The sequence below is a fragment of the Thunnus maccoyii genome, chromosome 21 (genome assembly GCF_910596095.1).
Source record: "Thunnus maccoyii chromosome 21, fThuMac1.1, whole genome shotgun sequence".
Classification (NCBI taxonomy): domain Eukaryota; kingdom Metazoa; phylum Chordata; class Actinopteri; order Scombriformes; family Scombridae; genus Thunnus; species Thunnus maccoyii.
The window spans coordinates 7,864,836-7,880,732 of record NC_056553.1 but is presented as its reverse complement, the minus strand read 5'-3'; the positions used below and the strand labels follow the sequence as shown (position 1 = coordinate 7,880,732).

At 39.5% G+C, this 15,897-nt stretch overlaps 1 protein-coding gene across 5 annotated transcripts in view; it reads left to right on the top strand.

The window, feature by feature from the left end:
• Positions 1 to 1,958: 1,958 nt before the first annotated feature.
• LOC121888069 (RNA-binding Raly-like protein) overlaps positions 1,959 to 15,897 on the top strand; it is a 70,191-nt gene continuing 56,252 nt past the window's right edge. For all 5 annotated transcript variants that reach the window (XR_006093126.1, XR_006093125.1, XR_006093127.1 and 2 more), the window contains exon 1: positions 1,959 to 2,232. Coding sequence is in view for 2 of the 5 variants with exons in the window: in XM_042399340.1 (XP_042255274.1) it covers positions 1,977 to 2,232 (256 nt within the window). In the remaining 3 variants the exon portion in view is untranslated. The remainder of the gene's footprint in view (positions 2,233 to 15,897) is intronic.

Sequence of the window (15,897 nt, the reverse complement as noted above, 5' to 3'; positions counted from 1 at the left end):
ACCACTGATGGAATAAATTAGTGTCCTGCTCTAAAGAAAACAACAGAGGAGACAACATGAAATATAACAGTAAGGCGCTGTAAAAGGGCTCCGTGACCGTTTCCCACTCCTGATTTATCTGTTGAGAGAGGCAATCTAACGCTTCTCCACTGATTTGTCATGTTTTCCTGTGCCCTGTCCATGTACATCAATATGGGAAGGGTGTTAGCTTGTGGGTTTAAACTAACGTTAGGTGGTCATAGTGGAGCTCATTTGAGTTAGGACATGTATGTGTGTGTCTGTGCCACATTAATTTTCAGTGTCTGCCACTGATAAATGTCAAGGCCACTTGAGAGATGGCGACCAGCAGTTTATTCCCACACACACACCCCCACACACAGAAACAACACACACCGATGCACCACTGTAAACAGAGAGCCCGTAGGAGCCATGAATCGTCACGCACCCATAGTTGGTATTGAATAGTCATGGGAAAACGAATAGAATTAGACTGTAGGTGAAGTAATGCTAAGAAAATGTGCTGCCAAGTGAAATGATATGTGTTTATCCACCAATGAGCAACTGAATGTCTAGTATGATCTCAGTCTCAGGTGTAACGGATGCCTGACAGAGAATCTTTCCGCTGTAAATCACATGCCGGCTCTCGAATTTCCCGGTTGACTGGACAGTCTCTTCCGTCGTCTACCGTAGGTACAGTGCAAGCGACCTTACAACAGAATTTAACCATCACTCAATGGCGAATTACACGCTGTTTCTGAGATTTTTTGACATAATCACATGCCATGCTATAATTAGCTGAACAAACCCATTATAGGATAGCACTTGACAATAAAACTACATGATGTAATTGGGGAGATACTGAAGCCGCACTGTGTCAAGTCAAAGTGACTGAGCTGTAAGGATCTGCAGTAGAAAATTAAGTTGGAAAAAAGAGAAAAAAAAAAAAAAAAAAAGACTGCCAGTGAGAAAATGTGTGTGCGCATTTGTGTGTGTCTCTGCGTGTGCGTGCGTGTGATATTCCAACAACATCAGTGTTACCTTGGTTACTAATCCTATTTAGTGAGGATTGGATCCATTATTCAGGTCCTTCGTCTCAAAGCTGAATAGTTGTTATCGCCGTATGTCAGGGATGGAGACTCGGAGGAAGCAAATATTGAATATTCAATGTTTTCTTCACATTATTTCACAGTATTTAATGCACTAAATGTAATCCATTTTGGAATATAAACTGTAATGAAAACCTGGATTTCTACAGCTATAATAATGAAATAATGTGTGCATTAGAAAGAGGATCAATGGAAGAACAACTAAATATAAATGAAATATATAGCTTGAATTTTTCAATAGTGCATCCTTGTTTCTAGGGCAGATAATGCTACTATAATCCTGCAGTTGATCATCTTTCAGCTAACGTTCATTCAGGTTATGAAAAGGTTACTTAGAAATAATTGCAGTGGAGGCCTACAAAAGCTGAGGCTAATGTACGTGATAACTTGACAACAGAAAAAAAGTCTGAATAAAACTGTAACATGAATTACAGCCGAGGCATTCTGTGATCAGTGAAACGGCACACAAAGCATTAGGGATGCAACAATATGGGTATTGAGATAGCAAAGCGTTCCCACTGACAACTACTGTATTTGGTTTCTCACAAAGCGGAGAAAACTGCTGCTACACTCACATGCAGTTCTCCCACTCAGCCATCCAGCATTTCAACCATGCAAAAATGTGTCTTAGGTAAGCAGTTGACTGGCCAGTGACCTTGTAGATGACTAAACCCTTAAACCTTACACATTAATCAAGTGTGTAATCCAAATTTCAATTGACTGATTTAGATTCCAAGAGCAAATTCAAGTACTAACCCTGTCTTTTCTTTAGGAGCAGAATTAGCTGGAGTTGGCCTTTCCAAAACCTCTAAAGCCCTGTCCCTCCCCTCCCCCCCTCTGTCTGTGTCCCAGGAGGGCAACTGGAGGAGAATGACTGGTAAAACCCAGACCAGCAACGTGACCAACAAGAATGACCCACGTTCCCTCAACTCCAGAGTCTTTATCGGCAACCTCAACACAGCAATCGTCAAGAAGACTGACATAGAGGTCATCTTTGCCAAGTACGGCAAGATAGTGGGTTGCTCCGTGCACAAGGGTTACGCCTTCGTACAGTACATGAATGAGAGGAATGCCCGAGCGGCTGTGGCGGGAGAAAACGCTCGTATCATCGCTGGACAGCCTCTTGGTGAGTCTTCTTTGCTTTGTCTTCTGACAAAGAAATTTCTGTAATTGCTCGCATTGCGATCCCACTAAGAACATGTGAGGAGGCAGATACAGTCTACAGCACAAAAAAAAACTTTCCCCTTGAAATACAGAATGTTTCGTCAAAGCCTGTTCTTTGCTAGAGGAGTGGATTGTCTCTCTCGGGAACAGAAAACGCCTCGGGCATCTCTCCGATTTTTAGTTTAGAACCTCCCTTGGCTCCTAAATGTTGAAGTGTCTGTGTTTGTTGTCACGCTGTTTTGGAGAAAATCCCTCCTGAATTTGTTAACTGATCCACGAGTGAATGTAAGCACAGCTTGATTTTAACATTTACTAGGCAGCAACTTGCAAAAAGTATGTCAAAGTTCTTGTGACACATCACTTAGAGCAGAGCAGAATATGTTAAGTGGCAGGGGATGCAGCTACAATATGCTGTGCAAGCATCGATTTTGTACTGTGCGTATGCTTTGTAATGGGTTGTTTTTTATGGATTCTGACTGTGAGATGTTTTTTTTTATTCACATTTGTTTTGCTCATTGCTGCAAGGCAAAATATTTGGAATATTTTAGAAGACGGTACCTGCCTGGACAATTTGAAGAAATTGGGAGGTTTCTGTGGCTGACTTTACCTCCAAAAGCATTCAAGTTTGTCCTGTATGATTTGTCCTGAACATTTAGGTTTGAATACACAATTAGTTTTGTCTGTGAATGGTCTCATCTTGGGCTTTATCTTTTTCAAACTTCTTTGTGAAGCCGGGGGGTGAATTTAAAAGATACAACAAAGCACATTCCTAGACACTACTGCTTTAGAAAATAATTCTAAAATGATCACGACTGGATAATACTGCATATAGGCACGAGACCTATTGATTAAAGTCTGCACCGTGTTGGGTGTTTCAACTAAGAGACATGGGGTTCAGAGTGTAATAAGTGCAAATATCACTGGGTTTTTGTATAAGACATTGTTATGTATATATATAACATATATAATAGTAATATATTGTTATGAGATGATCAAAGAGAGCAGTGCATGATGGAGGTTCAGTCAGGAGCTGGCAGGGATTATTAATTAGTTATAAGTTAATTGTGGCATCAAGGCTCTGACCTCATCACTCCCCACAAGTATACACCAAGCTCCACACAGCAGGGATTGGGGAGTGACAATAATATCTTGTCCCCTATTGGAACATAGACTCAAGGCCTACATGTGGACACTGGGGTGGAGGTGCAGCTGACATGCCACATGTTTGGTGTTTCAACCAGGGCACATCGGGTCCAGAGAGTAAAGAGTGCAGATATCACTGGGTGTCAGTATGCTACAGAATGAAAAAACATAAGTATGAAATGCTCAAAGACAGAAGTGCATGATGGAAGTTCAGTCAGGATTATTATGATTATAATGTAGAGTTGATATTTGGCATCTAGGCTCGTCATTCCCTACAAGGATACAACAAGCTCCACAAAGCAGGGATTGTGATATGATATGACACTTAATTGATGACAGTGATGGCGTCTGTCCCATCTCAGGGAGGCTAGAGTGCTGATTCAGCTGTGGTTCAACTCGGTATCACGCCAAAGCATGTAATACACGTGGCAGTCGACCGTGTCAGCATCATGTTCTGCCTCGCCTAAGCGTGAAAAGTAGACACATGTATGAAGGGGCAGTACCCGCAAAGGGCGATGGTTTTATGATGTGACAACACTGGTTAAAATCTGGTTAGTTTAAAGCACAATAACTACTTGGTAAGGGAAAAATCATGGTTTAGGGTTAGAGTGAGAGTAAAAAACTGTCCTGAGTCGTAGTTGGAAAGCGAACGGCGGTCTCCTGCAGCAAGGTCCACTAAGTCCACTTTTTGCAAGATAGGATTTATCCATCCACCCAACCCGCCACCTCCAAATATGGAAATGTATCACCTTATATAGGCATCATCTGAACTGCTCCACTAGACAGGCTTTTTAAAAGTCATACATGCGTGTACTTTTCATGTCTAGGCGAAGCAAAACGTGACACTGACACAGTATCCTCTAGTGGATCAACGGGTGGATTACACGCTTTGGCGTGATACTGGGCTGCGTGCTTTAATTGGCATGTGCATCTCAGCAAGACATGCTTGTCAACTTACTGCAGGCTAAAGATGATCCTTCTAACCACTCATACACTCTGCCACTCCATTATACAGTATCCTCAGGGCAAACTTTGGTGTTAGGGTTAGTAATGAAAGAAAGAAAGTTTTATATGTTTATATATGTATTATATATAATGAACACAGCCGAGGTAAACCATCCTTCAAGTGCATTACGAAGTAAAAATAATATTCCCCAGACTGTTAACTCTTGTGTTAATGAACACAAGCTGGAGCTAACATAATTTATGTGCAGACTACAAGTGGAACATTTACAGGAAGAAGATACAAAGCTGATTTATAGGTTTTTGTGTCTCCTCTGTTCAGCAGGACAGGTTTTATATCAACCTCTAATATCAACCAATAGTCTGACTCGACTGTCCCAGCCACTTGTAAAATCCATCTGGCTGCTGAGAGACCTAAATGGTTTCCTCATTTACCTTCCTATCGTGAAGGTGATGTTGGCTGTTTATGAAGGGCTGTCTTTTTGGATAGGTATTTAATATTACCTCTGCAAACTTAACATGTAAGGCTTTCTCTGAAAACCAATCTTACTAAAAAAAAAAATATATAGCAACAATGAAAGATTTTTTGCATCTTTTTCTTATGATTTCTCCATCAAGACAGAAAAACATCAACAAGTAATGAGCTTTCTTCGCCTGATTAATAGTGGCTAATGCGTTTTTGCTCTTTGAGTCTTTCATTAGTTTGATATTTGGCGATATGGATGCTGTAATCAGTGAATAAGCAGCAAAACACATCAATTATTAAAACCTAGTCACAACCAAGACCATTGCCAGTCAGAGCCAAAACCATCACTGAGCACTCTACCATATCCATAATAATAGTATTAGTGATTTATTTGTGACTTCTCTGCTAGTGTGATTGCCTGTTTTTGGTTGAGAAAGCAAACATAATCGAAAGTATTTTCATAAACTAAAGAGTTCATTTCAAACAAACCTTGCAGCGAGACAACCCTGCCCTCATTGTTATCACTCAATCTACAAGTCATGTGGCGGGAGTATTACTGGGAGATACATCCCTAATTGACAATTAAGGACACCCTCAGTCTCATCCTCCCAAGCTGATGCTTTTTATATTAACACGGCTAAGACAAGGATCTGTCTTCCTGTTCCAAAACGTTTCATTAAAGTGTTATTATCTGCAAGTTGATTGCACCTCAATTTCAGAGATCACATCACGTAGGTAAGCTAATATGGCGCCGTGTACCGAAGGAACTGCACTCGAAGATGCGCTTCTAACCATCACTGAGTATGTGAGATCATCCGACGCCCACGTAAAAAAGAAGCAGAACATGTTATTGTGGAGGCAGAGCTACGTTTTGAAAAAGCATGCTTTTTTTTGCTGGCGGTGGTCACTGGAAAAGAGGTCAGTGGAATAATCACATCATACTGCGACTGCACAGATCCACTTCAGCTGCTCAAATGCATTGGTGATGACTAATCTGTGCACTCAATGATACACAAGTGTCAAAGGTCATAGCCTGCCGCCACCGCAGAAGATGAGACTGTCACTCTGTGTGTGTGAGTGTGTGTGTGTGTGTGTGAGCATGGATAAAAAACAGCTGATGAACAAATGCAGAAATTCTATAATAACACAGCTGGCAGCATCTTCCTCCCCTCGCCGCTGAGTGAAAAATGGATGCTCCATTACCCTATCAAATGTGAATAGGAGTTCATGAGATCACATCTAGGATTGTGAGCACAGCAATCATTACTAAATAGCAGTACATGCAATGCTATTCTGAATGGTGTAAGTACTGTATCTCTATGCAATTCATGGTTACAAGCATGAAGAAATTTCTCTATAACCACTTCACACAAGCACGGATGTTGAATATTTAGTCTTGGAGGGGCAGACGCGAAGAATCAGTTCTTCTGTCGCCTCTCTTCACAGCGGTGAAATGTTCAAAAGAGAAAGCAGAGAAAGCAAAATGTCTGTCCAAAGATTAAATACTTTAATCTTGTTCCCCAAGATGTTCTCATCGCCAGCCAAAATTAGTTTTAATGTTCTCCAGTTGCGAGGAGCTCTTCCATTTCCTATGTGCATTGAATTATGGGAAAATGTTGTCAATCAACATCAAAAATCAAGCAGTCAGTAGGCGTACTGAAATCTTAGAGTATACCTCATGTTGTTGCTTTTGTGTCCCTCGTTCCATATTGCTGAGGCATTCAAATCCCAATTGTGTCCCAGATGATACTAGAAAATCTGAAAATCTGTTTTTGGAAGTAATTAAAAAATAATACTATTTATATACTCCTGCCAATGTAAAATTTATAACATATACATAAAAGACAAAGCGAGAATGTTTCCAAAGATTATGTGTTATTAAATGAGATGTTCTTGGAGAGTTCTCGTCCAAATTTTTTTAAAAATGTTTTTCCAGCTGTGAGTAGCCCCTCTGTTCTCTGTGTGCATTAAATTGTGGGACAGTCGTGCCAATCAACGCCAAAAAACACAACAACAAAGCAGAGGTTTACATGATTTGATCACTTTAGTGTTTGTCTCCTTCTCACGTTGAAACATCAAAACTCCCAGCAGTGTCCCAATTAATACTATCACAAATGCAGATCTGCATAATATACTGTTTTGGCAGTTAGTATACAGTAGTGTCCTGAATAGGGTTCTTTAAAAAACAGTTAAAACTTATCTTTTTAACATAGCTTTTGATTCATGCATCTGTTTTTTTTAAATTGCTATTTAATTGTTTTTTTTTAAATAGTCATTTAATAATAATGTTTTAGCTTGTTTTTATTATTATTCATGGTTTCTATATTGATTTTATTCTGTTTTACTTTTAATTTAGATTTTTTTATTCTGTTTTTTGTTGTTTTCTTTACATACAAGAAAGTAATACAGATTACAGGAGGAATACTAGCTGTGCAAACATCAATGACACAATTTGGAACGTTCCACCAATGCAAAAAAAAAATTTTTGGCCCATTTTAAGACATGAATTTAGTTGTCCAAAACAAAATGTATGTCTTAAATCATTGGTCAAAAACATTATTTTCTGTGCATGCTCTGTGCAGTTGATGTGCAGTTCCTTTAATGTTTTCTAGCTGTGAGAAGGCTTTCACTCATTTTGCATTTCGTTGTTGGTCATTAGCGTCGATTAAAAGCAAAAATCAAGCAAGACCAAAAAAATCAAGTAAATTTGGTAATACGAATAATATCGACCAATGCTGACGTCTTTTAGTAACTAAATTTTATTGGTTTTCTGATGTGAATTCTGTGCATATTAAAATCCTGCCTAAAATGTGCATATTGTATTGAATTGGCGCTCGGGACCAGCCTTTCTTTGTGTCTCTCTCCATGGTGCTGAAACAATCAAACCCAGTCTCTCTCTTTCTCCTTTTTTTTTCATCCCCCAAACTAGTTTTAATTTCACTACAATCACAATAAAGTCACTTACAATGATGTCAGGAAGTGTTCCAGCCATTTGAGGTCAGCTGCTCTGTTGCAGCATACGGCATGTTAGCTGCAAATATCCCTATGTCTCACTTGCGTTGATGTGTGTTCCCTTCCCTCTGGCTAAAAGCTGACTGGGGGGGATTCTTCGTGACACACACACAGTGACATGATGATTGCTGGCATCCATGAACCTCAAATGAATCTGAGCAGATTCCGTCCTCACCCGCTGAGATCTATCTGCTGTATCTTTATGGTCTCACTCCTCAATGGACTCAGTGGGCTGCCATGGAGACAAAGACTGACAGATTTTTTCACTCTGAGCTGTCCCAGCATGCACTGAGCCTCCATATCATGCTGGCGCTGACTCTTGAAATCCATACAGTACAATGATAGTATATAACCCACAGGCTATTTGAACATTCAATGCTGTGCTAGTCAAAATCAAACTTTCAAAGTGTTCTGAGATTTTCTGAGGAGTTATAGTGGTATGAGTCTGCTTTGATGCATTTGCACCAAATGCTTTGTGATGCATACCAACCTTGCCCTTTATGTAATAAGATTAGTATCTGTCTTTTCTTGTTTTTCTCATCTATAGAGGCGGTTGTTTTAACTATGTCTGGATGTGGCACCTTGTGCTTTTTTATGTCTGCCCGGAGGCAGCAGAAGTGTGTGATTGGCAGGTGGTGATTGAAGCCCTGATGGAAAAGGACAACGAAAGAATAACAGTCCATATTTTTCTTAGAGAGGCAATGTATGAAGATACAAGTTGCTGTGCAACCTAGGAGAAAAGGAGAGATGGAGGACAGAAGAAAGAGGTTAATAGCAGAGAGAGGGTGAACTAACATCTCTGGAGAGTAGCAAGAACACCTGATAATCTTCCTTCTGTTGACTCCTGTTTTGAGTAGCCTCAGCCTCCCAGAAGAGATCTGCATTCCCTTCTACCTGGAAGTTTCATGGTGAAGGTCCATCCCATTACAATATTAATGACCACAGTGAAGGATAATGTGTGATGGATCACCAATCATACTGCCTCCAAATGGCATTGGCAAGAGTTAGGCACATAAATAATAAAGTGATTTAGATGCAAAATCCATCCTAAGCGGATTACAAAGGCAGTGGCACTGCAATCAATCGTCATTTAGGGCCAACATGATGCATAGCAAGCAGCACAGGACACAGAAACTGAACTATATCGGGAAGAAGGAGAAGACGGAGCAGGGACAGGTAGGAGAGGAATGTGCAGGCAGGATTGCTTTAAGTGTGGCCACAGTAATATTTTAGCAGTCTACTGGGGGTGTATGTAGTAATTCTGGATACACGCTAATGTCTGAATTTTTATTTTTATTTTCTTGTGGATTACTGTTCAGATAAAGATGATTCAATGTTATTTTGGAATATTTGCTTCATACCTACTGTGACGTTTGATCGCTTAAAGTTTTTACCTCTCTTAAAAGCGAATTTATTCTGCACAGTTTTGGGCTGTCCCAGATATAAGTTGGTGAAATTTGGTGAAATTGTGTGGTTTTCAATCCAAAACTGTGATCTTAGTCCACTAACTGCTGATTTAGAGCTTTGGCAGCCAAAGATCCCAACATGTGACTATTCCTATGAGTCACATTTACACACCAACCCACCAGAGTACAACATGAAATGACTCTGAATACACCGGCCAGCTTGTGTAATGCTCCAGCAAAAAAACATGTTTTCGTTCCTCAAAATCAATTTGCAATATCTCCATTCCATGTTGCCCTCTTTGTCCATGGCTGTGACTGGCTTCACAATATTCTCCTCCCCTCCTCTTCTAAGGTTTTTCGATGGATAGACTTGCAAGCACTATGGCCAGAGCTTGTTTATTGTTTTGCTACATTTACAGATGGATGGTGCGAGGTGATAACATGTCTCTACTCGCGTGTTTTTAAAAAAATTCATAGCGCTACGATTCAGCAGGCATTCATCACGCCATCTGACATGCCTCAAAATTGATCTTGTAGAGCTGGACAAAGATTGTGACCGAAACTTTATTAGACCTGTCTCGCACAGTGTGACATACAAGTAACATACAAGTCTATAGGCGCCTTAAGGCATAATTTGGCCCCAGTTCTGCAGTATTAAAAGTGATAAGGCCATTCTTTACACTCAACATTTTGCACAGGTGTCCTACTACATGTGCTGTTGACCTGAATGCAGAAAGATATAAAGGTATTTTGAAAAAATGCAGGAAATATATGATTCAAGTGAGGCTGTAAAGCAAATAGCAACATTTCCTCACAAAATACATGCAACTACTTGAATGCAGTGAATACCACAGGCATAAAATAGTGAATATCCGAAGGGGGATTTTTTTTTTTCTTTAATGTCTATCCAAACCAATCCTCCTGTATCTTCTCCACCTGGCTGCTGTGATTCTCTCTGTCATTCACCATTAGCATTCACAGGCTCACTCTCACTTTGAAATTTGCATAGATAATTTCAACTATGTCTACAATAACTGCACGTCTCAGTAACTTCATTTTGAGAGCCAGGTTCAGAGGCATGAACAGCCATGTGTGAGAGGCCTTATGGGTTTTGCAGTATGCAACTAGATGGGGCCAATTCTTCTTGATCCACTGGACTGTGCTTTGCCAAAGCTAACCCCATAAGGCCCCCTCTGTGTCTTTCATGTCCCCGTGTTTGCTTCTCAGGCTGTGAGAGTATTCAGTGTGTCTGTGCATGTGTGTGTGTGTGTGTGCGTGTGTTTGTATGTGGGGGTTGTGTGTGCTTGCAGAGGGGGATACGTTGGAGAATTACGGTTTGTGCCTCTCTCAGAAAAAGGATTTTCACGAGAGCAAAGGCACTTCACACGAATTGTAATGTCAATACATAATCTATTTCTCTCTCTTTCTTCCTATTTCCTCTCTCCATCTCTTATTCCCTCTCTTTTTTCCCTTCCATATCTCTCCTTGTCCTTGTGGGTGATTAGAATGCACCCTGGTTGTCTGTCCTCTCCCTCATTAATCACGCTCTGAGAGACTGGGCCAGACGTTGAATGCACAGTTGGCCTGACCCAGCGCTTGACAAAAGCATCCATAACACCAGGTACATAGCAGTGCGCAAGCCCGCAGCCACACAATAACATCAAGAGTATACCCAAGCCAGGAATTTATTTGAGCTGTAATGTATTCAGAATATAAGTGCGTGTTTCTTTTGTGGAAACAATACTGAAGAAATTTAAAGATTGTCATTGTGCACTTAATAGGCTTTAATAAAGCCACCAGGGAAACCAGGAAAGCACATTTCCCCGGCTGCCAGGATCTCTTTCTGTCTCGTTTTCTTTCTTTTTCCTTTCTTTCTTTCTTTCTTTCTTTCTTTCTTTCTTTTTCTTTTCTTTCTTTTTCTTTATTTCTATCCTTACCTCTCTCTTTCATACATTCTGACAAATGCTTTAGTGGGGCACGAGCCACAGTGTGGACAAAGTGAGATGGATTACTGTGTGGATTTTGGCAGGGGAAACTGCAGCTAATTCTCTGATTAGAAACCTGGGTTCAGAAGGCAGAGAAACACTGAGCTGTGAATCAGAGTCAGAGCGCAGGGCTGAGTGGGCAAGCTGTGTGTGTGTATGTATGTATGTGTGTGTTTTTTACATGTGGGGGGTTACTTACACTCATATGTAGAAGTAGAAGAAAACATTGTTTTGGTGTATGTGCATGTTTTGTCTGCAGGTGTCTGTGCTTCACTTATGATATAGATAAAGTTATTTAAATGATCTTTGACCTTTTTGCTATGATAACATAAGCAAAGTAATTCACCCTCACATTCAATGTTTCATTCTCCATCAGTGCAACAGGCTAGTTAATATAGTACATTTCTTTCTTGTGCTCTTAGCCAGTAAGTGTGTTAAAGTGCCCTTGAGCAAAACAAAGAAACCTGCCTACTCAGCACCAACAAAATGAAAACTAATGCCCACCTGCATATAGCCATCAGATACTCCAGTGGTAAATAAACTGATAGAAAATCAAAAGCACAAGATTAAAACCTTGTTATCGCTGCCAATTTAGGTGACAGCTCTTCTAATGCAACAGCTATCACTAGACGGCAATTACAGTTTTTATTGTTTCTTGTGCAGTTACATATGTTTACACATCAATAAAGACATAAACATATCAGAGGAGGAAATACAGCTGTTTTTTTTCAATCATGTGCTGATTCTTTGTTAATGAATTGTCTTTAAATGTATGTGATCCAAAAAATACATATATGAACCTTTATAGGTAACTTTTTAGTTGTTCTTCTTTGCAGTGCACAATACTCTACCCAGATAAGATGGTAACTCATGAATTAATACTTTTTTTATTTCAACTTAATTAGTTATTTAAATTAAAATGGTGTTATATTATTATAAAGTCTTTTTTCACAGAACTTCTGTTAGCATAAATAAAACCAGCATCAAAAACAGAAAATCTTATGTAATGTCACAGAGATGAAAGGCTGTTAATAAGAAACACAAAGTCTGTTTGATACCAACAACTTTTCTTTGAAAGCAGAGCTACAGTCTTGCATCACAAAGACTGATAACACTATTGGTAAACAAGTCATATTGTCACAGCACATTTTTTAACACAAATGTAAACCCAGTGTTATGTTCCTCTCTAACAGATCAAAAAACATACATAATACTGATGTAATGATACTTTATATCCTAATTTTAAGAAAATTTCTTGTGAGTCTGATTTTGAACTATTGACGCTTCAGAAGTCCTCATCTGCTTCAATACAACAGTTTCATCTTCTCCATATCAGTAATTGGTATTTACTTACTTTATACACAGCACTACCTCTCCTGAATCCTACATTAAGTCTGTTTGGATTTCTGTTTTGTTTTTTTTTAGCTTTATAACAGTTTGCTCACAAGAGTTGAGTTAAACCTCACTGTTGTGTTGTTCTTTGCAAAAAATAATAATAATTACAGTATTTGTTTATGCATAGCCCGTGTATCATGTAGAATGAAATGTTTTTCCTTATTTGTCATAATAACAACAATTTATGGTAATTTTCTTTTTCTCACCTTTATTAAATGAAGCCTATATATTGGGTTTTAACAGGGTCAGAAGAGAAGAATATATGTATTTATATTTGACAGAAAAAAATTGAAAAATCTTGCAATTATTACTGTTTTTACAGCAGTGGAGTCAGTGTGACCTACAGACAATTAGAAAGAAAGGCCAGTGTCAATAAAACACAAGAGTTCCCGTGTTAACTTTGGAGAAATGCAGCAATGCAACTAATTAGTTTGTAAGGTAGTAAAGTACTACTACTGGTCGTGACAGGATCTGATGTTTAATATTGATGCTGATATGTGTCAGTAAGAAAAAGACACATCCATCTTCATTCCTGTCTTCATGTCTTCCAGTTGACCAGCCAGCTAGCTCAGTCTCTGTCTGAGGCTACATTTCTTTTTCCTTTAGCTGGTAAATAAACTGATGGAAGCCCAGTCTGTAAGGGACGGTGAGAAACAGGATTAGCTCAAAGCCTAACAAGCATCCTGGCTAAGATGTGTTCATTAATATTACATCCATCTACAGAGAAAGGGATGGGGGGTGGGGGGGGTGGGGGGGACACAGACAGAGACGCAAAGTGGCTTTGGACCACTGAAGAAGAACGGAGTTGGATAATTGTTCCTCATGCATAATCAAAGATGCCTGTTTACTACTGAGAGCTTAGGTTCATATTTAGGGCATGCTGATGCAGACAGGATGAATGGATCATTTGGGTGAATTTGTTGGTTGAAATCTGCGATCTGGGCTTTCATGTAATGCAAACGATAATACAGTACACTAGATATGCATGTTGGCACACTGCCTGTTCTGATTAGACAACATATTTGGAATAAGCACATTAACTAAAGAGGCTTGTCTTCACTATGACTTTATCTGTAGTGTTTCTGCGATGTGTATCAAGAGTAATGAGCCTTTTGTGTGGGATTAGTGTTCTTACAGATGCTCTATGTGTGCATGCTGAAAGATAATTCTCCAATAAGAAGCTGTGCATGTGTTCCAGGTGTGCAGCCTTGCTATGACAGAGACCACTGCAGTGTGACCTTCACACAGAGCTTCAGCTAAACAGACAGACCTTCGTAACACACCTGACACAGACCCCAGGGAATGGAAAATCTGCCCTTTAACACTTCATAATAATTGATCCAGTCAGTCATGTCTGTCTCTTAATTCGCGCCATAATTGTCGATATGCACCTCAGGCTGAACGACAAAAGAGAAATCTGGGCGACAAAAGGTGACGTATCATGTGAGTAATGGTTCGTGACTTGTGATTACACATGCAGTGATAATTACTGCGACCCCAGAGGGTTTCTGAGGACCCGTGCTCACAGGACTCTGCAGCGTAACCTCTCTGACTCCCACGCTTAGTGCGCGGATTAAGAATCACTGTGACAGACTCACTGGGGAGTTCGCCCCCCTGAATGAAGATGGACAGTATAAACAAAATAACATTAAAAACAGCCCATAACCTCGCCTTGAGCAATCTCTTGCTCTCTCATGTGTTTGCTTTTCCTCTCACATTTCCTTATTTGACTTCGCATTCGTTCCCCCTCCGTCTCCTCGCTCTCTCACGCTACTTTGCTTCCACCCTTCCCCGTTCCCTCATCCTGTTACTCACAAGGCCTCCTCGCCAATTACACTGCAAAGCTGCGGGCTTGTGAATCATCACGTCCAGTTGTTAGTTTGGAATACTGACTCACAGCTCGAGGACGGGAAATGGCCTTCAATCTTTCAGTCAATCAAACTTTATTTGTATAGCACCTTTCATACAGGTTAGTGGAGTTCAAAATGCCTCACAGATGATTGACAAGCCCTTAATAAGACAGGACAAGTGCAGACCGTAAAAACAACAAAAAAGACATAGAAAACCCCAAAACCAATTTGAGACCAATGCACACAAGAAAACAACAATGTAATAAAATAGATTTAAAAGCTATAATAACGGTAACATTAGTAAAATACAGTGAAATGAAAAATGGATTAAAAACTAGATCAAATAGATTGAAAAGACAAAACAAAATAGAAGGGATAAAAATATATAATAATAACAACAACAAAAATAATAATAACAATAATAATAATGGATACAATAAAATAGAATAACATTTTACAACATAAATACAATAGAATAAGTGAATAAAATAAATTAAATTAACCATTCTTAACCAAAAGCAGGGCTGAAGAAACAGGTTTTAAGTTTACATATAAAGATTTGAACACTTCCAGTGGCTTGGAGCATAAAAGCTAAAAGCTGTCACACCAAAGGTTTTAGTCCTGCACTTCAGAACAACTAACAGACTTGTGCCAGACAACAAGGGGCTGTACTGGTCCAAACACTGTAAATGTGAGATACAGTATATTCCAGTGCAAGACGATGAATTGCTTTAAAAACAAGTAAAAGAATTTTAAAATCAATACAGAAACTGACAGGCAACCAATGTAAGGACTTTAAAACAGATGTAATGTGTTCTCTCTTAACGGTCCCGGTCAGCACTCAGGCCGCAGAGTTCTGAATCAGCTGTGGCTGATTTATAACTTTCTTGGGTAGACCAGATAGGAGAGCATTACAGTAGTCCAGTCTGCTTGCATTAGTCTCTCTGTGTCACTCAGGGAGAGAAATGGTCACACTTTAGCAATATTTTTAAGGTGATAAAAAGCAGATTTGGTGACAAACCATAAGCCTTAAAGTTCAGATGTGAGTCAAAAACCACACCAAGGTTTCTTGCTTGTTGGCTTGGGGTATTTCTGTGGTAATTTAATTTTGCACCTAGTTTCTCTCTCTAAGCTTTAGAGCCCATGACTAAAAGTTCAGTTGTATCCTGGTTGGAGCTGTAAAAAGTTTTGTGACATCCAGACATTAATATGTAAAATACATTTAAAAAGGGAAATGTTCTTGTGTCATCAGGAGAAACTGCCACATAAAGTCATGTGTCATCGGCATAACTATGAAAGGAGATGTCGTGTTTCTTGATGACATCACAGAGGGGAAACATACATAGATTAAAAAGAAGTGGCCCTAAAATCTATCATTGGGGAACCCCACAGGTTATTTTGGAGGTT